The 24,210-nt window shown below is 45.0% G+C and overlaps 2 protein-coding genes across 4 annotated transcripts in view; one reads left to right on the top strand and one right to left on the bottom strand.

Moving 5' to 3' along the window:
* The window catches only part of bag6l (BCL2 associated athanogene 6, like), a 75,692-nt gene extending 72,354 nt beyond the window's left edge, over positions 1 to 3,338 (top strand). For all 3 annotated transcript variants that reach the window (XM_084313577.1, XM_084313578.1, XM_084313576.1), the window contains 2 exons: positions 131 to 277; positions 1,343 to 3,338. In XM_084313577.1, the coding sequence (XP_084169703.1) occupies positions 131 to 277; positions 1,343 to 1,441 (246 nt within the window). In that variant the 3' untranslated portion in view covers positions 1,442 to 3,338. The remainder of the gene's footprint in view (positions 1 to 130; positions 278 to 1,342) is intronic.
* A 1,185-nt stretch (positions 3,339 to 4,523) lies between these two features.
* cUnh6orf136 (chromosome Un C6orf136 homolog) lies at positions 4,524 to 14,526 on the bottom strand. The gene is made up of 7 exons (XM_084312665.1): positions 14,429 to 14,526; positions 13,024 to 13,270; positions 11,358 to 12,041; positions 11,151 to 11,239; positions 10,010 to 10,210; positions 9,343 to 9,412; positions 4,524 to 9,193 (listed from the first exon to the last, which is right to left on the bottom strand). Exons 2-7 carry the CDS (start codon positions 13,108 to 13,110, stop codon positions 9,050 to 9,052), a joined length of 1,275 nt encoding a protein of 424 aa, XP_084168791.1. The 5' UTR covers positions 13,111 to 13,270; positions 14,429 to 14,526; the 3' UTR covers positions 4,524 to 9,049.
* Between the last annotated feature and the right edge of the window lie 9,684 nt (positions 14,527 to 24,210).

Raw genomic sequence — 24,210 nt, 5'->3', positions numbered from 1 at the left:
GCAGTGAAAAAGGCGTATTGGTGGTCATCCCTACAAAATACGACGATAGGATTGTAATAAAAGGATAAAAATCACATGGAAATGAGAGGTACAACTGTAGTAATGGTAACCTCAACCTTCCAATTCCCAGACTGCCCAGGGCGACGGGCCCCACCTGTCCCTCTCAGACGCGGTGAGTCGTGCAGCTCGCACCGCAGGGGTCAAGCCCGTCACCGCCGCCGACAGCCTACACGGGGAGCTGGAGATGCCAGAACTGCAGGAGGCTTACGAAGAACAAGTAATGCATCACCATTAACACTTTAACTGCCGGAAGACGTGTTTAGGCGTCCTTCCCCGCCATGCTCAAGTTGCCGAAGACGCCGTAACTCGTCTTTGATATCAATATTTCAAAAATCTGTGATCGGATTCATATTTCCCATCCGCTGGCCTGAGACCCACCAAAAAGCCCCACTGAACCCTCTAGCGGTTCAAGAGCGCCATCTGGTGGCCGATCGGCGCAATCGCCAAACAGGAAGTTACTTGGACGATGTGCTGTTCAACCATATTACTTCCGGGCACTCGATATATGTCCCGGCACTCTAGCTCGTCACAATACATAGCGATCCGTTGCCAATAACTCGATAAACAACATGATTTGGACGTATATACCATTATACAACCTGGAAATTGACCGGGTATTCCAACATCCCATAATAGGAAAATGTATACTCCACGCTCATCGCCCAACGGTGCGAGGAAGATACGGTAAGATTCAGCGTTATTTTTCAATGTCTTCTATACTAACTGATCTGATGAACATTTGACCCACATTAGATGAATGGTATAACGCTGCCCACGGAATTATAAACGCCCCCTCGCCCATCCGGTCAACATCAGATGACGTGTAGTAACTTCCAGAAGTCCGTCCAGTTGGATTTTTTTTATATCGCGCCGATTGCTATCAAACTGTATTTGATCATCAATATAATGCATTTGGGGCTATAAATCACGTTCTGGAGAAAGCTGCAGAAAGAGATGAAAACATACTTATACTTTAGATCATATTTTAGTATGAATATGTGAATGAAAAAGTTTAACGTTCATACACCCTGAACAATACATATAGGACATTGAATGGGCCCTAATAATGGCAATTTAGCAATAGAATTTAAAAGGTTATAGCCCTGCAAAGAAGGGGAACTTCTCCATAGACAAATAGAGCTGGCAACCTATGGTATATCATGAATTTAGCCTTAGGCAATCAAAGTGTTAAGTCTCATCTTGCTGGAAAAGGTGCTGTAAACGCAGCGAGTGTCTTTCTGGTAGGTTTTACAACCCAATTTGTTTTCTTCCCGTGCTGCAGGTGAGGAGTGACATCAAGGAGAGGGTGAAAGACGACCCCGACTACAGCTCTCAGCGTTTCCCCAACACGCACCGCGCATTCTCCATAGAGGAATCGTAGGCCGATCCTCGTCAAGACGGGTCACAGCGTCAGTATCTGTCCAATCACTTCATTCTAAAACATTCCTTTCGACGAGAGTCTGCCACCCATTGAACATTTGGCAAGAGACGAAAACAAATGAATGGAATTGTTGGAACGGTTATTGAATACCAGTTATTTGCATTTGAAGGAGTTTACCGGAGTTCACATGTGGGAAATGTCTCTGAACTACCAGTCTGTCAGCATCATAACCTGAGTAAAGCCTGATTCATGCTCAGTCCGGATGGCACCGTTCGGAGGGGCCATACAGCGATATGGTGCAGTTGCGGAGACGGTGGTAGCTTGCAGAGGGTTCGTTCCGTGCACCTTCAAAAGGTTGTGTGTGTGTAAGATGTGCTCAGCAGTGACATGGTTTAGGCCGGTAGGACCTTCCTCAACGATGCACCTGTTCCAATGTTCCATTGACCCGAACAGAAGAACTACGACCTACAAAGTTTCCATAAACCTCCGTACATACAGCCCCTCCCAACGGCGCCTGCCAGGCTGAGCGTAGATCAGGCTTAACACTTTTTCTTCTTCTGGCTACAAGACTCTCCACAAAGTGTAAATTAATAGACAGAAGTACAGAAGCTGTAGGATCAAGATGGACAGTTTTATTGCAGTTAACACATAATACAATAATCGAGTTGGTCGAGAGCAGCTAAGAGAAAAGCAGCAACTGCCACTTTTTGCACCCACTACACTGATTATTACATTGTAAATTAATGCTATTTTTGTCATTGCTTATGCTGCTTTTCTCTTAGCTGCTCTCGACCAGCTTGGGTGTTGTATTCTGCGTCAACTGCAATAAACCTATCCATCTTGATCCTCCATCTTCTGTAGTTCTGTCTATTCACTTCCACTTTGTAGTCTTGTTGTAGCTAGAAGACACCTCTGCGACACGCTCTCCTACCTAAGTTACAAACTCAGTTGTATTATATATCTGTATAAGGCTTAAACTGTAAATTAGCACAAATTGTACATTGTAACGTTGATGCAATTGTTAAAGCTCTTTGTTAGGGTTAATCAAGTAACTGCTGTTGCTTGCCATGCCATAGTATTATTATTTTGTTTGGTTTAGCTTGTTAACCTTAGAAATAATGAAGCACAGATCAGAGTTGTATTCATTGTCATCGTCATTGAGTGTCTGCATTTATTTTAACGGAGTACATACTGCATAGTAGTACTTTAGCGATGTGGTGTTTTAAGCCATACATTACACAGGAATTCCACCTAAAATGACATTTGAGTTGTAATTTAAAAATAATAAAATGTTCTAAAAAATTTGCCAAGATTTCCTGTTAATCTGCCAAACTAAGGAAAATACAATACAATGACATCATCTGATTGCAATGCCTGAGATAATTTGGTGAAGATAGGACACTCGTGTCCCATTGCCTATATTAAATGTGCACATAATTTTCCCTTTAAATATTCAATCATGTAGTTTTACATATACATGATTCTTCAAATAATTCAAAATGTTTAACATACTGTAGGTTTGGAACAAAATATAATTTCCTTTGACTCATTAACTCAAACACTTAAAAAAAAGAAATACAAATCATGGCAACATTTTTGTTGAATGCCTGCTACGCAGAATTACAACCTCAAAGGTCATTTTGAACAGGTTCCCTTCTAAGTTACAATAATGATAATTTGCCATAATGTATAAACCAAGGTAAGGATAGTACAATGTCGAATGCCATAGTTTCGTCTGCAAGCACAGCCACAATTTCTAGAATGTTGTAAAAACTTGAATGCTTAGCCTGTGCTCGTCAACAATTGCTCTGAAATAAAGCTGTTCATGAAATATTCTTTCTTTCTTTGGATGTTCGCAAAAGGAAGAGTTAGGGCTCAACAGCTTAACTCATTGGACGCCACTCACGAATAAAGTCGGGTTAACTCGCCGACGCTTGAGCGCCAAACCCGAGAAAAGTCGGGTTTTCTATTGTTATTTCTTTTATTCTATATTCCCATTCATAATCCATCGAGGGAGCCTGTGTTATCATTGGGAATGAGTCTGAGATCGCAAACGTCCAATACTGCCGCCTGTATTGCACATCCTTTGAAACTCTCTGGCTTGGGCTGTGCGTTGATCTAAAAAGTCCGGGCCGGGTTTTCCTTGTCGGGCAGGACAAGCGTTTATAACACATGGATTGAGGAGAATCGAGCACTCCCGGTTCATGTTCTTTGGTGGATTATGTTGGCAACACGATCGACATCAATACTTGGAATGGCGATCAGATAATTGGAATATTCTTTTTGGAGTACATCCTAGTCAAGGTAAGGGCTATATGGTATCAATCTGGCGTTGATCCAAGAATCCATTCACTGCGATTCGAGCGTATGTGTGTAACGTATTCCGTTGGTGACGATCAAAGCATAGAAAAACGACCCCCCCCCCCCCCCCTTCATACAATCATGATGAAACATAATAGCCTACCGATAATATAGCGCTGATTTCAGATTGATTGTTGATACAGGCGAGAAACGCCAGAGGTTTTAGTGAAATGCACGTATTGCTGCATAGTGTCGTTTTCTGGGATTAGACAGGATTACTCTAAAACTATACTCATTCACCACGGTATAAAACGAGAATGTATGGATGAATTCTTTTTATTTTTTCACAAATTGAACGATAGATACTCGATGTCAAATGGGCAATTGTATTATATCCATAGCTATGATATATAATATAGTTTGAGCCCTGCAAACACCACCATGTATTCCTATACTTTAAAGCGGTGGCGTTTTACCACACGGTACACAGCACCATCTGGCGCTGATTGAGTTCATGTGTGTTGATTATCACAGCCCGATATGTTGGAACACTTGACATTAAATGGAAGATATCGGCTAATGAATGACTGAGACATTTGATTGTAGAAATTCAGCTTTTTTGTGTGTCCGATTACAGGATGGAGGTCAGATCATGAGACTGAAAGACTCATAATCACTAAGCCATTTTATTCACACAACCAAGGTTCACACAGGTGTTTGAAGTTATTGCAGCGATAAAATCTGAAATTAGCAACACAGAACCAGACAGGGATTGTCATGTTTATATATATATACACACATACAGATTTTACAGATACATAAATACCACAGAATATTAACCGATGTGCTACGGTAGATCATGCTCTATTGCCTAGTTTGAAACTGAGCACAAGTATTCTCAAGCAAACGGGTCACATGAAAGCGTTACGGTGATGTTACAATAAAAGCTTGAGCATTCTGAGATGACCGATATCCTAAATGTACCCTCAGTGTGTGAGTCAACACCCCCCCCCCCCCCCCAAGTTCAAAGTAAGTCATACATCAAAAATAATTCTTCTGGCCATTATTCGCTTTGCACCTTGTCTCCCGTCATCTCTAAAATAGTCAAAATTACTATATTTCTGCAACTTGATTCTGGATTCCTATTTGCAGCTCATAGAACATGAACCCTGGTAGGGTTGAGGTCAGGCGCCTGACCGCTATGTTGCGCCACATAGAAGACAATAGCATAATGCTTCTGAAGGAAGACATTAGACTGAAATGTATACTTTAAAATAAGTCACAGATGAAACTCTTGGACAGGGATAGTCAGACACGCATTCACCCATACTGGCATACTTTTATGCAACCTATTCCAATTGCTTTCACTCCAAACTGGCAGAGAGAGAGATCAATGCCCATGTCTGAACAAAGCCCACATTCATACACACATGTAAATGGTAGATGGGAGGTCTTGGCCGGTGCTGAATGTCTGGAAGCCATGCGTTCTCGCCAACAGTTACCTCATCGCTGCATCACTGCCCCCCCAGACAGTTTTAAGGGCTCAGTTCAGCTCCCAAGGTGACAGCATTGACTTGACGCCTTTCGGATGAGCTTGTTGCAGCGTAGACAAAAAGAGTAAACCGCAGACAAAACACTGTTCATATGGATGACTACAGAAGGTAGGTAGCAGTGGTGTATGTGGTCGTAAAACCCAAACGGAACTCACCGGTTCTCGATTAAGATTGCCTTCCAGTGTCTACCAATATGTACAGTGCATCCGGAAAGTATTCATACCCCTTCACTTCTTCCCACATTTTGTTATGTTACAGCCTTATTCCAAAATGGATTAAAAAAAATCCCCTCAAAATTCTACACACAATACCCAATAATGACAGTGTTTTTTTGAATTTTTTGCAAATGTATAAAAACATGTTAAAGTATTTAGATAAGTACATAAGTATTCACACCCTTTACTCAATACTTTGTTGTGAAGCACCTTTGGCAGCAATTACAGCCTCAAGTCTTCTTGAGTATGATGCTACAAGTTTGGCACACCTATTTTTGGGCAGTTTCTCCCATTCTTCTTTGCAGATTGTCTCAAGCTCCATCAGGTTGGATGGGGAGCGTCGGTGCACAGCCATTTTCAGATATTTCCAGAGATGTGCAATCGGGTTCAAGTCTGGGCTCTGGCTGGGACACTCAAGGACATTCACAGACGTGTCCCGAAGCCACTCCTTTGTCATCCTGGCTGTGTGCTTAGGGTCATTGTCCTGTTGGAAGGTGAACCATCGCCCCAGTCTGAGGTCCAGAGCACTCTGGAAGAGGTTTTCATCAAGGATCTCTCTGTACATTGCTGCATTCATCTTTCCCTTGATCCTGACTAGTCTCCCAGTTCCTGCCGCTGAAAACATCCCCAATGCATGATTCTGCCACCACCATGCTTCATTGTAGGGATGGTATTGACCAGGTGATAAGCGGTGCCTGATTTCCTCTAAACATGGCGCTTGGCATTCAGGCCAAAGTGTTAAATCTTGGTTTCATCAGACCAGACAATTTTGTTTCTCATGGTCTGAGAGTCCTTTAGGTGCCTTTTGGCAAACTTATGTGGGCTGTCATGTGCCTTTTACTGAGGAGTGGCTTCCGTCTGGCCACTCTACCATAAAGGCCTGATTGGTGGAGTGCTGCAGAGATGGTTGTCCTTCTGGAAGGTTCTCCCATCTCCACAGAGGAACACTGGAGCTCTGTCAGAGTGACCATCGGGTTCTTGGTCACCTCCCTGACCAAGGCCCTTCTTCCCCGATGGCTCAGTTTGGCCAGCTCTAGGAAGTCCTGGTGGTTCCAAACTTTTTCCATTTTCGAATTATGGAGACGACTGTGCTAGTTGGCACCTTCAATGCTGCAGACCTTTTTTTTTTGTACCCTTCCCCAGATCTGTGCCTCGATACAATCCTGTCTCGGAGGTCTACAGACAATTCCTTGGACTTCATGGCTTTGTTTGTGCTCTGACATGCACCGTCAACTGTGGGACCTTATATAGACGGGTTGTGTGCCTTTACAAATCATGCCCAATCAATTGAATTTACCACATATGGACTCCAATCACGTTGTAGAAACATCTCAAGGATGATCAGAGGAAACAGGATGGAGCTGAGCAAAATGTTGAGTGTCATAGCAAAGGGTGCGAATACTTTTTGAGATCGCCAAATGATTGACGGAGCTAGAGCCCCGGGAGTCGGGGGTGGTAATGTGTACTTTTGCGTACTTTGGGGCACGCCTCACATATCGGCATGTAACTCGAGAACCACTGAACGGATTTTGTCACCTGAAAGGGCAATCGACAGGCAACAAATAGGGCTTCTATCTATATATTGTATTAAAAGAAATGCACACCCGAGCCACTAGAGGTCAGCAAAGAATCGTCCACATGTGGGCCCTTGGATGTTAAGAGGTCAATGTTTTTAAATATATATTTTTTTGTAGCCAAGAGTAAAGACCATAACCCTATCAAAAACAGTAGTCAAAGTGTATTTGAATTTTTACCGATGTTTTATCCTAAATACAAATTTATCGGAAAATGCTAATTATCGTAAAAACCGCAAGAAATGACTAAATCCAGATTCAACCCTGCCATTGGAAAGAGGAGCATTTTCCCTATCCATAGATGTATGATTTGGCCATAATAAGTTCAAGGTCAAATATGAATTTATAATTAGTCAATTATCATTAATTACTGTATCTACAAATCCTTGTTTAATCATCTTCCCGCGGTTCATTTGCTTAGATTTTTTTGTACACATGAGCTCAATAAGGTGGTGAATGAGCTCAGTGAGCATTTATCAGAAAACGTATACATTTTTATAATAATTAATCATTAATTTATTCATTACAATTTACTCAGCCTAGTAACAGACACAATATTTCTGACACTGGAAATACATACCCCCAGGTCCTAGATACCAAGAACATGCAAATTGACCTTGCAGAAGTGGAGCAATCTTCCATTTACTTAGGCATGTACCTTTAGGCGAAAACGGTCTACAGATCAACAGGTTATGTACATGTGATATTAAATCTTTTTAATACATTTGCAAAGAATTCTAAATCTTTTTTCATTTTGTCATTATGGGGTATTGTGTGTAGAAGTTTGAGGAAAGAAATGTATTTAATCCATTTTGGAATAAGGCTGTAACATAACAAAATGTGGAAAAAGTGAAGGGGTATGAATACTTTCCAGATGCACTGTATATGTACCACGAAGACCCTTTTTATTGGACCAAGATGTATTTTTTTCTTACTTGACCATATTCACACAGCAGCCATTTTGCTCTTAGGTCATGCTCAGGTTGGGTTCCTTTCCACCCTGTTCCTACCCTTTGCTCTTATGTCACCCAAACCTGAGTGTGACATGAGAGCAAAATGGCCACTGTGTGACTATGAACATGGTGAATAGTGAGTTTCTCAGCTGAGTTCTACAGGGTCAAGTCATGAATATGTATTGTGAGTCTCACACCAGCAGTGTGTTTTGTGCGCTCATTTTAGACCTCACATGTTCTGGGGTAGCGTCTTTTTTTTTTACTGCAGTCATAAATTGCATAATAATCACATTATAGCTGCTATTCTACTTGTGCTGGTAGCAGAGAGATAGGTGGGTTTAAAGGTAGAATCTGTAATGCCGTCAAACAGCGACCTCTAGACTAAAGAGCCCCTCTTGGTATATTGTGCTTTGTTGAAAAGAATTGTTTTGGTCTGATCATTGTGTGGGTTGGAGTTGAGTGGGGATAGGAGATAGGTATATACAGTATTGCAATAACATAATGTATAGCTATATAGTAATTTATTATAGTGTGCATTTCTCCAGACCAGCTATAAACAAGCCCTCCCCTATCCCCACTCAACTCCTACCCACACATCAGACCAAAACACAACATTTAAACAAAGCCCAATACCAAGAGGGGCTCTTCTGCCTAGATGTCGCTGTTGGGGCGACATTACCGATTCCACCTTTAAGCTAGACAGGTGTGGAGCGTTAAAATGTACATTACCGTCTTATATTTATTTTTCAAAGCAGCCAGGCATACAAGGAAGGGTATGTGTAGAATTGTTCAAAGAATCGGGGACAAAACTCTTCAACAATATTCATTGTATTTCCTGCCATGCTCTTTAACATATGTCGACACCCGTGTAGCAAATCTGATCCGATCCATCGTCTTTCGTCTTTCATCTGCCCTCTCCTGCTCCCCCCACCCCACCCCCGTCTTCCTCTTGACACTGGGACACGTTCTCCAGTCTTCATCTTAACCCACTCCTCCTCCTCCGATCTCCACCTTAGTGTCCGGCCCGTCTGGAGGAGGACAGCAGTAGGGGCAGCAGGTTGAGGGCAGGCCGGTGCTCCTGGAACCCAAGCGCCACCAGAGCCCCAGCCAGCAGAGAGGTCACCCCGGGCAGGACGGGGGGCTGCGCCTGCATCACCTGCAGGGAAGACGGGACGGCGAGGTTATTATAACATCCAGACAAAAGGACAAAGGACCAAAGATTCTCAGACGTTACAACAATGTACTGTAATTAACACGGCTGTTTGAGAATATTACGTACACGCGTACGTGGAGTCGGCGACATACCTTTTCAACTTTATGACAGTGTATGAGTCCGTCGTGCCCGATGTAGAACGTGGAGAAGGCGTCGTATGACCTGTGTGACACGCGGTTGTGTTTGTTACAACTACAAAGCCTCTCCCAAAAATACATTCTCTGTTCACATGCAGCAAGCTACGGTACACTAGATGCCGTGTGCTGTACTTTACACGTCTACTGCAGTAAAGTAGTACAATACTCATGCCCTCTCTTACACACTTTGGAAACCGCTTTGGTTCCTTTAAACTCTCCCATTGTGTTCATTGTAGATTCTCATATTGCATAATCTATTACAATTTTTTTTTTTTTTTTTTCATAGATTTTAATGACAGAAACCTATTACAAATCTTCCGGGAGGTTTTAATATCAATTCTATGCCAATCTTATGCCTATTTCTAATTTGTGTCTACACCACTGCTGCAATTCTTTTATGAAAGGTGCTATACAAATAAAGTGTATTATTATTATTATTATTATTATTATTATTATTATTATTATAATGATGCAAGATAATGAACTGAACTGAGCTTTGGTTTATGAAAGTATGCCATCATCACTCCACTACATTTTAATGTTTTCAACTCAGTAAACATTAAGGACAAATTAATAATGTTAGCAACTCTCAAAATAAAAACTCTTGACTTGAATGCGTTACCTATAGAGGTGAGTTTTGTCCTTTCTGTAGAAGCGCCGCATCAGGCTGTGGACAGGCAGGCCCTTGACTCTCCAGCGAGCCTTGATGGTCCCGTCCTCCATGTGTTTGGTCAGCTTCAGGACCTCCAGCTGGGCCTCGGCATAGTAACACAGGCACAGAAACCGCCACAGAGACACGGTCAGCTGGTACACCAGGCGACCTCTGGGACAAACCAATGGCAAGGAAGGAACACCCATGTAATAACAAGGACATACAGTGTCATAGATGCAAACGAAGCATTTCTCACACAGATTTAAGTTACACATGCCCTAGGCGAGTGAGAGGTTGAGCCCTTACTCCCTCTGTCCTCCAAATAACCAAATAGCGAAAACACTTAGCATTATCTTCCCATGAGCTCTGAAACGGTTAGCCTTAGCTTTGCTATGACGTTACTGTGATAAGCGAGTTTTGAGCTACTGAAAGTAAGCGGGACTCACAGTGCCGTCTTGCAGTTGTACTAACGTTACTGTGATAAGCCATTCTTTCCATGAGCTTCATGGTGTGAATTGACGTTGATGTCAACCTAATGCTTGCGGGACGCCACTAGGGGGCAGAGTGGCTAAGTGTGAGTGGGTGAATGAATGACTGACTGGCTGAATGAATGAAGAAATTAATGACTGAGTTAGTGACATTGCCGGTCATCGAGGTGCTTTGCATCTAGACAGTGAAATGATATTGATGATTTAGAAGAATGAATGAACAATGAAGAGAATTAGTAGGGTGTAGTGATTTAATTCAAACGTTTCAATAATTTTCTCAAATTATTCAGGCAAAGATAAAATCTCACATGTTGACCATAGCTTGGTGGTGCAATTAATTTAAATGGGGGATTGTATAGGTGGTATACAGTAGGTGTATAAAAGTGACAGGACTGACTCAGCCAGCAATATATATATGCCATTTAAACTTTAGGACAGTTTATTGTTTACATTATGCAAACAATTGTTTTAGAAATGTAATAAATAGACAGTATTGTGTTTATAAATTAATTAAATAAACATACATTCATTTTGATGATACATTGATTTTATGATGTATAAATCTTATTTTATGACATTCATAATCATTGCATCACCCTATTGCAACGAGCAGGCATATTTACCTGGTTTTGGTATTGATAAGCCCGTTGACGAACTCCACATCATTTGAGTACATGGTGTAATCGTGACGCTTCTTAAAAAAACCAGGAAGCTGCAATGCAAATAGCCAAAAATGACTCACCGGTGGCCGATACAATGCAAAAGATTCACTCTAGATGATACGGTTCAAAGACGAGCCGGTAAACGTACCTACCAGACGTAGTTCTTACCTCTGTCCTCAGCCGCTCGTACATCAAGGCCAGTTTCTCCTCTTCCTCGCTCTGTCTTTCGTTGCGGTCACCCTCCGCCCTCTCCGCGTGGCTACACAGTGAGGTAGGCAGCAGCAGAGCCAAGTCCAGAGGCCCGTTGGCCTCAAGTCCAATAACAAGTCTAGGGTGGTTCTCATAACCGGGCAGAGGCTCTGTCCCCGGGCAGTGAAAGCAATAAAAGTGGGAGCCGTACATGAACGGCGCAGGGCACCCTTCGGCCTCAAAGAGGCTCCTGAAAGACCCGTGTCGTCTCCCTGCCGCGTCCGTATTTATCTTCCCAGAGCCGCCCGCTCTCGTCCCGACGCTGATGTCATCCTCCCTGCTCCCGTCCACGGTAGTCAAGGGGAAGAGGAACTCCATGGAGCCACTGGCCACTGCCGGAGCCAGAAGCTCTCCTATTTTAATTTGTCCGAACAGGGGGATCTCCACCAGGGTGTGTTGGCCGTCCGACTCCCCGGGGCGCACCAGCACGCACACACTGACCGAGTCGGCCCACTCTTCCTCGAAGCAGTTTGCTTTCTGTGGCTGGCTCGCATAGTGGAAGGGGTGCAAGAGTGCTGGCTGCTTGACATTCTGGTACCTCAGGCTGTTTGGGGGAACCAGGGCCCACGATGCACTGCACAAGGGCCGGATCTGTCCGGTCCACTGCCAATCAAGCACCCGAGGGGAAAACAAGGAGTAGAATGGTTAAAGGAACACGCCAACATTTTGGGCAATTAGCTTACCGTCTTCTCCAGAGAGAGGGACAAGAAGATAGATACCAGTTTCCTCTCTGTGCGTTCAGTAGAAAGCTATCTGGCTGCACCTTAGCCTAGCTTAGCACAATGCATGGAAGCAGACAGTGCCGGTTAGCCTAGGCATTGTCCAACTAACACCTCTCCCAAAGGCTAACCGGCACTGTCCGCTTCCATGCATTGTGCTAAGCTAGGCTAAGGTGCAGCCAGATAGCTTTCTACGCACAGAGAGGAAACTGGTGTCTATCTTCTTGTCTCTCGCTGGAGAAGGGTTGAACGTTTAATATCAGTCAGTATTACTGAAATGGCAACACTTACTAAATGAAACCTGTTTGGTGGGAGACAGGGAGCCATAACTTTTTTCACATTTCAACAAGCACAAAACCATACAGTCCCTGCCAGATCGTCCATGAGTGAGTGATCCCAATTTGCCATGCACCATGGGACAAATACTGCCCTAGGGTTGATAACGTAATTTTGTGAATTGACTTCAGAAGCTGGAAATATCGGCATAGGATTGCAGTTTCCACATACAAGTGTCATACACCATCATAAATCTGGGACCCTAAGGAATCATTTTAGGGTCAGCTCAACACTATGTCAATATGTCATTTATTAATATGCAATGAACATTATGTTTTGAATCGTGTCTAATTAAATTATTACAATTCTGAGTGTAGAGTGGCTCGGGACATTATGCGTGATGATGGTGTAATGATTTCTATTCCCATGCTCAATTATGTCTAATAAGTTACTGCAGCAATGTTTGCATTGACCATTAGTTACACATGTTTAGTGCAAAACGTAACCATTTTTGACCACTTGAGAATTTAACAAAATGGAAAAGGTCCCTCCAGATTTACCAGACACTTTATAAAACAAGCACCATTTACCTGTGTGAGAGTCCAGCACTGATGCTTGAGGGGCTGGTTCCTGACACACCCCACCCAGAAGGCAATGCCCCCTCTGCACACAGCCATTCAGGTCCAGGGCAACGCCAACCCGTCACCAGTTAACCATCACTCAACATCAATATTCCACGATGGTGAGGGGACAGGGAAAGAAAGTCGCTTGTTATAGTGTCAAGTCTCTCGGAGGACTTCCAAAAATCCAACTACTGCTCGTTTCCTTCCCCAAAACCTTGAGAAGACGGAAAAAAGAACAGACAGAACATGAAATGCCTGCTCACAGACTACTTGACATAGGACCCAACCACAAGAGAAATTCACACAACACTGGAGTTACCTATTTCAAATAGTTGCCTGCAAACAGTGAACCATCTACCTGTGATTGATTGATTGATTGACAACTTTATTAACAGATTGCAGAATGGTTACAGTACAGTACAGCTCAATACATACAATTGTTAAGGGGATGCAGACCAGAGAAAGACTTTAGTCTTGTTTACATCAGGGTTCCCCATTTTCAATTCATCATATACACTGTCATTCTTACGTGTTCCGCCATGACTATTCCAGTTGAAAACATCTCTCTTCCTCGCTCATTTTGACCTTGCACTTAAGTTCTTGGAGCGCGAGAAACTACCGGTATGCCAGTAGCACATGACACGCAGAACGTGAGTGGCAACAGCAGAGACCACACGACCATGATCAGGAGACTCCCAGTGAGCACGACCTCTCAGCAGCAGCACTAGTACTAGCAGCCAGACACGGAATCTAGCGAACTGCAGTGTCGGATCTTCAACCCCAATATGTCGATAGATCAAGTGTAATGGATTTGCACAATGCTGTCTAGTGTGTTAGCTGTCAAGCGAGAGTATATATCCATAGCATTTGCTTGTCATGCAATGACATGTCATAGTATGATTTTATAGTAAGCTCGATGACAGTAGTACTGCGGGCCCGGGGTGCCAAGTAGAGCCACTAACTAGCTAGATACACTGGTTTGGCTAGCAAGTACACAAGTCACAACATGTAACGTTCAATCATTTATTATATTATTATTAGCGTATGGTTGCCAGTTTCTTGGTCGTTTGCCGATAAAGCTCGTCGTCGTAATGCAATATTTATAGGTTATAACATTTTGTAAACATCACGAGTTACTCTACGAACGTCGGTTCATATCCAGAAGACACATCTTTACTCGCTCGCTTACTAACCAAGTAACGTTCGCTAAGCTCGCCTGTCAACTAGTAGTAGTAACGTTAAGCTAGCTAGCCACAAGCTAACGATTGTCGACACCGGGACGAGGTCCTGTTGTAAAACATGCAAAGACTGCACCAAGTCAGGTGTTTCACAGCTGCCACAAGCAGGTTTATGTTAATAAGAAGACGTTCACCTTAGTTAGTTAACTTTACACACAAATGTCATTCCATCCCCAATGTCCTTGTCCGGTGGCAGCCGCTCACACACACGCCGCGCACGCGTAGGAGTGTCCCGAGAAGCCACGCCCCGGTGCCGCTGCATCATCACACACCGCCCCGCCGGTATGATGCGTGATGTGGACATTTGTTATAATTTTTTATAAAGACTGAGAATGTTTGATTATGACATCATACTGTGACATCACAAATGTTCTATTATGACATCATACTGTGACATCACAACGGAACATGTTTGAGTCCCATTTGAATAATATAATAATGTTTGGTAAGGGCAAGGCTGTCCCCGAAGCCTGTTTTTGGGATTCAAACTTCGTCAGGGTTCTTCGAACGGACGTTCGAACCTTCGTTTTTAATAAAAGAATTTAATTAAAAAAAATATCTTTTTTTTAATAAATTATTTTTTTTATATCCTCAAACTAAATCCTCAATTTGAATAAAGTGATTAATCTGATTAAATTAGTCTTTTTTCTTTTATTATTCTGTTAGTGATGTAATCAAAAATAACACTTGGAACAAAAAAAAAACAATATTATACGATTGGTAAACACTCTGATTAACCAAAACACTTAAAAGAAAACTGGATGAATTATTATAATAATATGTGGTTGGCACTTCTTTATCATTGCTATTGTAGATAACTGTGGCAATTCTAGAGTTAATACATGTAAAAAAAAAAAAAAAATCATTGATAACCCAAAAAAAACATCTACTTGAGGAGAGAATGTGTATATCTGTGTTTTAACTTTGTGTACACACTTACCGCCCATAATGGGAGTAGGTATGCGTTACTCATAAATTGTTTCTGCTTGGGGAGAAGTCTTGGTTTTGGGGAGAGTAATACTTAGGGGTTCCAACCTGCTCTACAGAAACAAAACAGTGAACAAAATGTGTATTTTAGCAGCTTTAGGGGCTACAGGCGTGTAGTTCACCAGTTTGATAAGAATCTATTATTTGGGAAACAGAAAATACTCTGTTACACTATAACCACTTGTAGGGCTGGGCGATATGGCCAAAAATGATATCGCGATAACGATATCGATAACAATATCATATCACACGATATCCATAATTATCTATATTGTTATAAGTATTTAAAAAAATATATATATATATATATTTTTTTAAACAACAGATGTATGTTTATTTTGCAGCAATTCTTTGTCGTTAAGAGATAAGATAAGATATTCCTTTATTGATCCCCTTGGGGAAATTCCAGTGACACACACATACAGCTCATCGTCTCATTAACAACAACATATCACAATCATTACATTTTTACAGTAACAACGGCACAACATAAATTCAAACAGACATGTACATTTGTTGACACATGTCGACTACAGAATGCCTGAGACACCATATGCGATAGTCGGCTGCGACAACACCGGGGTGTCGTTGCGCCAGGTGGCGGGACGGTGGGTGGAAAGATTGTCCAGCGGGAGGGGGCAGGGACGGGGGGGATCGGGCTTTGGTGATGAGATAGTCTTAGGCTCCCCCCCTCCAGCGCGCGTACTAGTCGGCTGCCGTCACCATCACGTGGGAGTGGCGCTGGGCGTACACGCGGGAGGGGGGATTGGGTAGGGATTGGGGGTGGGGGAAGCCGCTTGCCACTCTTATCTCCCAGAGGGCCTTCGACTCCAGCAGCTCCCTGGTTCGACCTTGGTCCAGGAATTTGTTTTGGCTGACTGACTGGCACATTTATCCCAGCCACGTCACTTTAAATTAGATTTGAATAGAGTGAAATATAACTCTATTGATTTGAGTGGAGTGAGTTTTAACAACTCCGTCCAAATGACTGAATGCAGTATTAGCCCAAGTGTCCAAGTGTCTTAATCAGTTCATTTTGGTAGGTCCTGTGCGCGGTAAACTGATTCTTGAAGAAAATATGCAATCCACTGATTAGATCCATTTAGAGTTGATTTGAGTATAGTCCGGCAACCGGCACGAAGCATAGCATAGCAGCGTTGGGCTCCATGGAGCAGTAGAGGCGGCGGTAGGAACGGCCTTGAGGAGCCTGGGGAGAGGAGAGAAATGCGACTGTCTCTGGGAAGGGCTGGGAAGGAACCAAGATGCCGCCATCTTTAGTGTTACAGCCCCTCACACTCCAGTTCTCAGGCTGCAGCTGGTTTGAAAGCGAAAGTAAACAGGCTTCTCTGCTGGCTGTGGCACCAGGGGAGTTGAACAGTTCTGGCTCTGCTAGTTTCTTTTCTATCTTTTGGCGCTTTTTTGGTGGACAAACCACCGCACATGTGCACCGTGACTCGTGACTGGAGACTAGCTCTGCTAGCACACATAGCCTACTGTGTACAGACGGTTTCGAACTGTATTTTACATTAGAAAGCAAACAAAATAAATGGACAAGAGAAAAATAAATCTCAATTTGAAAACGTCACAGGCGCTTTTTCTTGCTGGCCAAGAGACATGTCCGTGAGTTACAGGGCCTGTACTAGAGACTGCTGTCATTGTAAAGGATAGGTGATGCAATGCAGTAGAGACAATTTGTCTTCTACTCTGCTCCCTACCAGTAGTGTATATTGGGTCAGAGCCTCCTCCTCAGGGAGTTTCAGAGCCTCCTCCTCAGAGAGTTTCAGAGCCTCCTCTGTGAGTTTCAGAACCTACCTCTCAGTGAGAGAGCCTCCTCAGAGTTTCAGAGCCTCCTCCTCAGAGAGTCTTAGTCCAATTGTTACATGAACCTTATTAAATTGTTTTACTCATGTTGTGGTCTCTCTGGGAAAATCGCTGTCTTCTCCTCTTACATAAAGAGCAGAATTTACGCGTTTTTATTCCCAGGCTCGAGAGGCCATTGAAGCACAAGCGTGTTTTCTTATAGGCCAAGAGACATCCGTGAGTTACAGGGCCTGTGCTGCAGACCGCTGTCATTGTAAAGGATAGGTGATGCAATGCAGTAGAGACAATTTGTTCTTCTGCTCTGTTTCCTACCAGTAGTGTATATTGGGTCAGAGCCTCCTCCTCCAACGCCGAGAGCTGGGCTCGAACCCATCATCTCCTGTGTTGGTGGCGAGCGCCTTGCCCACTGCGCCACCTAGCCGCCCGCACAGTTATGTTTCTTAGTGGTTTAAGGGAGCAACCACCTCCTGTTAAAGTAAACATAGGGGGGTGGTTGTCTCCCCGGTGTGTTGGTAGCAGAGTCGACTCTCGGGTTAAGGCCGGGCCTGACCCCGTCTGCCCAAGAATATGCCCCCGCATCTTTCATGACGTCTGCCAATTGTGTCAAACTCTTTCTCTTAACCTCGACCCAGCGGGATTAATAAATTGGCGGGGTCAGGGTTCGTGGAGATTGTGACATGGTGCACAGCATACCGAAACACCCTTTCCGCCGGGATACTGTTCTTACAGTAAGCCCCTTAGGCGCCCGTCTAGTCCACAGTGCTCCGGGCGCAGGTCGAGTTCTACTCTTGGGAGCTGTCGGCCTGGATTGAGGGATCAACCTCCTTGGAGGGTTGTCTCCCCGGTGCGCCGGCTGGCCCCACGATATTGTGGGGGGGAAGCCTCCTTGGGAGCGCTTCGGAGCGGCGTGCCAAGGGGAGAAGGGCCTTCACCTGGTTTAGGCCCTGTCCGATACGCTGGCGATGTGGGGGGTGGTCTCACCAGTGACCATCTGGTGGGGTCTCGATACCGTGGCCTCGTTGACCTCACCAGGCCCCCTTTTTCAGGGGGTCCTAGCCCCCGGGATGTGGCCTGGGGCTGGGACCTCCTCCGCGCCCCGCTGCTACGGCCTTGCCACAGTTTTTTTTTTTTTTTTTTACCCAGACCCCGCGATGTTGGGAGCTGTGACGTTTTTTTTTGCTTCACGCCCATTCCCTGGTGGCGTGTGGGATGCGGGTCCGAGTAGTCGCGGCCCCTTCTAAACAAAGGTAAGTCCCACGGTCTGCTCACCCTGTGCGTTTGAGTGAATGAATGAATGAATGAATGAAAACTTTATTTAACAGATTGCAGAATGGGTACAATACAGTACGGCTCAATACACACAATTGTTAAGGGGATGCAGACCTGAGAAAGACGTTTGTCTTGTTTCCATCAGGGTCCCCCATTTTCAATTCATATAGACATTTATGACATACACAACATACATGACATTTATGGCATAGGGACATATAGGTATTTAGTACTGATACATTTGTGACATAAACGGTATTCAAATATACAGTACTGTTAACCCTAGATCCTGACAGAGTATATACATATGATGGGGAGGGGACTGTACATTAGGAGGGGGTGGGTGGGTGGGAGAGAGATATACATACGGCGGGGAGGGAATATATACAATGCGGTGGGGCGCTAAACCCCCTTCGCACAGTCGGGTCCGATCTCCCTCCCGTCCCTCGCTAGGGGGGGGCCCGGATCCTCCCCGGTATTCTGATGGTTGTAGGGGACCTCAGCGGGTACATCTGTCGAGCTTCCGCTCTGCTCTTGTGTTCCAAGTTATAAATAAATATAACTACCGTAATTCCTCTAATAGTAACCGGGTCTCAAATACAAGCCGGGTCTCTATTAATGGCCGGGTGCGCTCTTGAGCTAAGCAATTATAAGCCGGCCTCCTAATACAAGCCGGGTTACTAATATACTGAGCTGCGTACTGAGCTAGTTACTTGATTTCACTTTGAAAACGTTGAAATGACCAGTGACCACCTGTAATTGCACTGTTTACTATTTCATACAGTACTTGGTTTCAATAAATGAACCCAGTACATTTTACTGGGTTCAAACTGACACAAAATGTTGATTTATTCATTATGATCCGTTTGAAAATTTGAAATATAGGCCTCCCTCTTATACAGGCCTCCTCCTAATACAAGCCTGGTACCCGCTACAGTTGAAACAAATACAAGCCGGGGTTACTATTAGAGGAATTACGGTAGTTACATGAGTAATAGTGAGCGCTCTGCTCATAGGCGGCGCGTGGGCTTTGGGGGTGGGAAGGCTCTAAAGGGAACGCCCCCCGCGGGCAGCGCGAAAAATTAGACCTTTTATTTTTGGTTGCACGCAAACTGTCCAGGTTCTGATTTCATATACACACACACACTACTAGGCTATACTACAGCGAGCCCCACTCATTTATATATAGTGCAAATTAAGTGTTCAAATGAAGGCATCCAATAATATATTAACCATTGTCTTACCTTAATGCAGATAAATGCAACGTTTCGTCTTGGTGAGAAAGACCGTGTTCACAACTTGAATCACAAGTTGCAATGAAGTGAACGTTTTTCGTAATTTAGATCTCATCATGCTTTGAAAACAATGTACATACAGTAGCTCTAAAAAGTTTCCACGATTTGATGAACTCGGACTCTCATCATGTCCTCTTAGAGCAAGCCCTTGTTTGCCAAGAGAAAACAACATACAGCCTCAGGTGATCGGTAGTTATGCCCAGGGCCAGCCCGGCGGTGCAGCGTCTAAATTACATTATTTAACCTGAGCCTATGCGTGATTGGTTACTGCCTGTACCTGGAATGTTAAACGCTGCCACCGATTGACACCTTCGTCGTTGACACCTCGGCCAGCCGGCTGCAGCACAAGACACACACAATAGCCAGCAGCCTGCGCATATATTATATACATTTCAAGATTCCGAGCATAATATTCTGGGTAGGCATAGCCCCCCCTAGCCTTATATACGCGCCGCCTATGGCTCTGCTCTGACTCACTGAGGACCCCACGGTCTTCCGTTTGCGTGTTGCTTTTTAACAGCGGAGGAGTGCAAGAATGTGACAATTTGACCATGTGACCACGGCAGCGCGAGAGAGCGGCAATGCGGAAATAGGCTGTCTATTGCCATTCTCTAAGACAAACGCTAACCTTAACCAGCTCCTTAACAGCGCCTAAACTTAACCGTTCTAACCTTAACCAACTCCGAAACAATGCCTAACCTTAACCTTAACCATGCCTAACCTTAACCTTAACCATAGAAAGAATATTGCCATTCTCTAAGACAAACTCTAACCTTAACCAGCTCCTTAACAGCGCCTAAACTTAACCGTTCTAACCTTAACCAACTCCGAAACAATGCCTAACCTTAACCTTAACCTTAACCATGCCTAACCTTAACCATTTTGGTTTTGGGGGATTTTAACAGCGCGCGTCTTAAAAAGGTGTTGCCGAATTTCTATCAGCATGTGACCTGTCCCACCAGAGGCGAGAACATATTAGACCATGTATACTCGCAATTTAAGAATGGGTACAAGTCACAGGCTCTTAGTCCATTCGGTAAAAGCGATCACGCCGCAATATTTCTTTTGCCAAAGTACAAACAAAGTCTCAAGCGAACGCCGGTGGTCTCGCGAGAGGTTAAGCGTTGGGCCGTGACGTCAGAGGAGTCACTCCAAGCTGTACTGGAAAGCACAGACTGGAGTGTATTCCGTGATAACACAGCCAATATTAACGAATACACCGAAACGGTGATTGACTATGTCTGTACTCAGGTAGAAGAAACAATCCCCTCCACCAAAATTAAAATCTACCCAAATCAAAAGCCCTGGGTAGACAAATCCGTCCGTGAGGCTCTGAAAGTGCGCACATCAGCATACAACACCGGGCTGGTGACAGGCAACATGGAAGAACACAAGATGGCAAGATACAACGTCAGGAGAGCAGTAATAGAGGCAAAACGGCGTTACAGGGATAAAGTTGAACTTCAGTTTGAACAGGCTGACTCTAGAGGCATGTGGCAGGGCCTCAGAACAATGACAGACTACAAAGGAACCCCCCTCAAACTGAACAGTGACATCTCCTTAGCAAATGATCTCAATTCCTTCTATGCGAGGTTTGAGGCTGTGAATAACAACACCAGCCTACAAACCACGGCAATGGGGGGGGGGGTCTGCTGATGGAGACTCAGTGTTCAGGGTAACAGAGCATGAGGTGAGACGGATCTTTAAAAAAGTGAATATCAGGAAGGCAGCAGGACCGGACGGCATCCCCGGCCGCGTCCTAAAAGTCTGTGCCGACCAACTGGCCCCGGTATTCACTGACATCTTCAACCTGTCCTTGGAACAGGCTGTCATCCCCACCTGTCTGAAGAAGTCCACCATCATCCCTGTACCCAAAAAATCTACGCCCGCTTGCCTCAACGACTACCGCCCTGTAGCCCTCACCTCCATAGCCATGAAGTGCTTTGAGAAGCTAGTGAAGGGCTACATCTGTTCCTCCCTCCCCATCAACCTGGACCCTCTGCAATTTGCATATCGCCCCAACAGGTCCACGGAGGACGCCATAGCCCATGTGCTGCACACAGCAGCATCACATCTGGACAAGAGGCAGGGGAACTATGTGAGAATGCTGTTCATCGACTACAGCTCAGCATTCAATACCATAGTCCCCTCCAAACTCATAGCCAAGCTCAGGGACCTGGGCTTGAACTATGACCTGTGCCAGTGGGTCTTGGACTTCCTGACGGGCAGACCCCATTTACATTTACATTTAGTCATTTAGCTGACGCTTTTATCCAAAGCGACTTACAAGTTCTGTGCGACAAGACAGCAAGAAGGGTATAACTCTATCAGCTGAGTAACAATGTTCATCAAAGTGTTGCGTGTTACAGTGTAGGTTAGTTTATTAGGACAAGTGCATGACATTAAGGTTAGTCGGGGTTAGATTTTTTTTTTTTTTTTAATCATTTCAGATAATGGTTGAAGAAGTGAGTCTTTAGTCGACGGCGAAAGATTGGACGGGATTCGGCTGTCCTAACTGGGATGGGTAGTTCATTCCACCATTGTGGGGCAAGGACTGAGAATAGGCGGCTTCTCTTTGATGACCCTCCGGGAGCTTGGATAGGAGTAGATCTGAGGCGGCCAGAAGACGCAGAGCGTAGGGGTCTTGAGGGTGTGTAGTTAGAGACCATTGACCGGAGGTAGGCGGGAGCGGTTCCCTTTGCCGCACGGTATGCTAGGTCGAGGGCCTTGAAGCGGATACGTGCAGCAATGGGGAGCCAGTGCAGGTCCCTAAGAAGTGGGGTGACATGGGCTGACTTCGGTAGGTTTGAGATCAGGCGGGCCGCTGCATTTTGAATGAGTTGAAGAGGCTTGGTGGCAGTGGCCGGGAGGCCAGCTAGCAGTGCGTTGCAGTAGTCGAGGCGGGAGATGACTGTTGATTGGACGAGGAGTTGGGTGGCTTCTTTTGTCAGGAAGGGGCGTATCCTTCTGACGTTGCTCAGGAGGAATCTGCAGGTTCTGGTTGTCGCTGCGATGTGAGCAGAGAAGTTCAACTGGTCGTCGAGGACAACACCAAGGTTCTTGGCGGTCGGCGACGCGGTCACAGCTGCATTCTCGACTGTGATGGAGAGGTCGGTCAGGGGGGAGGATTTGGCCGGCAGGTGGAGCAATTCTGTTTTGCTTAGGTTCAGTTTGAGGTGGTTGGTCGTCATCCAGGCGGAGATGTCGGACAGACAGGCCGAGATCCGCTCAGAGACGTGGATATCTGAGGGAGGGAAGGAGAGGAAGAGTTGAGTATCATCGGCATAACAATGATATGAGAAGCCATGAGATGTGATAATGTTACCCAGTGATTTAGTGTAGAGGGAGAAGAGAAGGGGTCCTAGGACCGAGCCCTGGGGGACACCCGTCCGGAGGGGGCGGGTGGCCGACAGAGTCCCTCTCCATGACACTTGGTAGGAGCGGTCATTGAGGTATGATGTCAGCCATGTCAGCGCAGATCCAGCCACTCCCATTCCTGCGAGGGCCGCGAGGAGGATCTGATGGTTGACTGTGTCGAAGGCTGCAGATAGATCTAGGAGAATCAGGACAGAGGAGAGGCCTTTCGCTTACCCCAGGTGGTAAGAGCCGGCAACTGCACCTCCTCATCCATCACGCTCAACATAGGGGCCCCCCAGGGCTGTGTTCTGAGCCCCCTCCTCTACTCCCTGTACACACATGACTGCGTAGCACAGCGGAACAACAACACCATCATCAAATTTGCTGATGACACAGTAGTGGTGGGCCTGATCTCTGCCAACGACGAAAGGGCCTACCTGGAAGAGGTAGAGAACCTGTCACAGTGGTGTCAGGAGAACTGCCTCTCCCTGAACGTCAGCAAAACAAAAGAGATGATTGTGGACTTCAGGAGGTCGGGGGTCAAGGACTACAGCCCCCTCAGCATCGACGGGGCACCGGTTGAGAGAGTGAACAGTTTCAAGTACCTCGGAGCCCACATATCCGAGGACTTGACATGGACCACACACATTGACAGTGTTGTGAAGAAGGCACGACAACGCCTCTACTTCCTAAGGCGCCTAAGGAAGTTCCAAGTCAGTCAGAAGATCCTTAGGAACTTCTACTCATGTACAATAGAGAGCATCCTGACCGGCAACATCACCTCCTGGTTTGGGAATAGCACTGCACAAGACCGTAGCAGACTACAAAGAGTGACACGTTCAGCCGAACGCACAATTGGAGGGGGGTTTCCCACCCTCCAGAACATTTACAACAAGCGGTGCAAGGGGAAGGCTAAGATAATTATTAAGGACTCGAGCCACCCGAACAACTGCCTCTTTGAACTGCTGCGGTCAGGCAAGCGATACCGGAGTCTTAAGGCGAGCACAGAAAGACTCAGAAGAAGCTTCTATCCCCAGGCCATCAGGCTGCTAAACGAACAATAATCGCTAAACGAACAATAATCACTATGCAACAACCATCAAATGCACACAGCACACACACCCACACGCACACACTCACTCAAACAAACAACACACTGCAGCACCCACTCTCCACACTTTAGATCA

This window comes from Notolepis coatsorum (genome assembly GCF_963971535.1).
Source record: "Notolepis coatsorum genome assembly, chromosome: 4".
Classification (NCBI taxonomy): domain Eukaryota; kingdom Metazoa; phylum Chordata; class Actinopteri; order Aulopiformes; family Paralepididae; genus Notolepis; species Notolepis coatsorum.
This window is presented reverse-complemented; position numbering and strand designations above follow the sequence as displayed.

Excerpts from the sequence above, each read along its gene's own strand:
- cUnh6orf136 (XM_084312665.1), bottom strand. The coding sequence starts at position 13,110 with ATGGCTGTGTGCAGAGGGGGCATTGCCTTCTGGGTGGGGTGTGTCAGG. Across the intron at positions 11,240-11,357 it reads ACGAGCGGCTGAGGACAGAG|CTTCCTGGTTTTTTTAAGAA; the intron begins GTAAGAACTACG and ends TTTGCATTGCAG. Across the intron at positions 10,211-11,150 it reads CTTATCAATACCAAAACCAG|AGGTCGCCTGGTGTACCAGC; the intron begins GTAAATATGCCT and ends GGTTTGTCCCAG.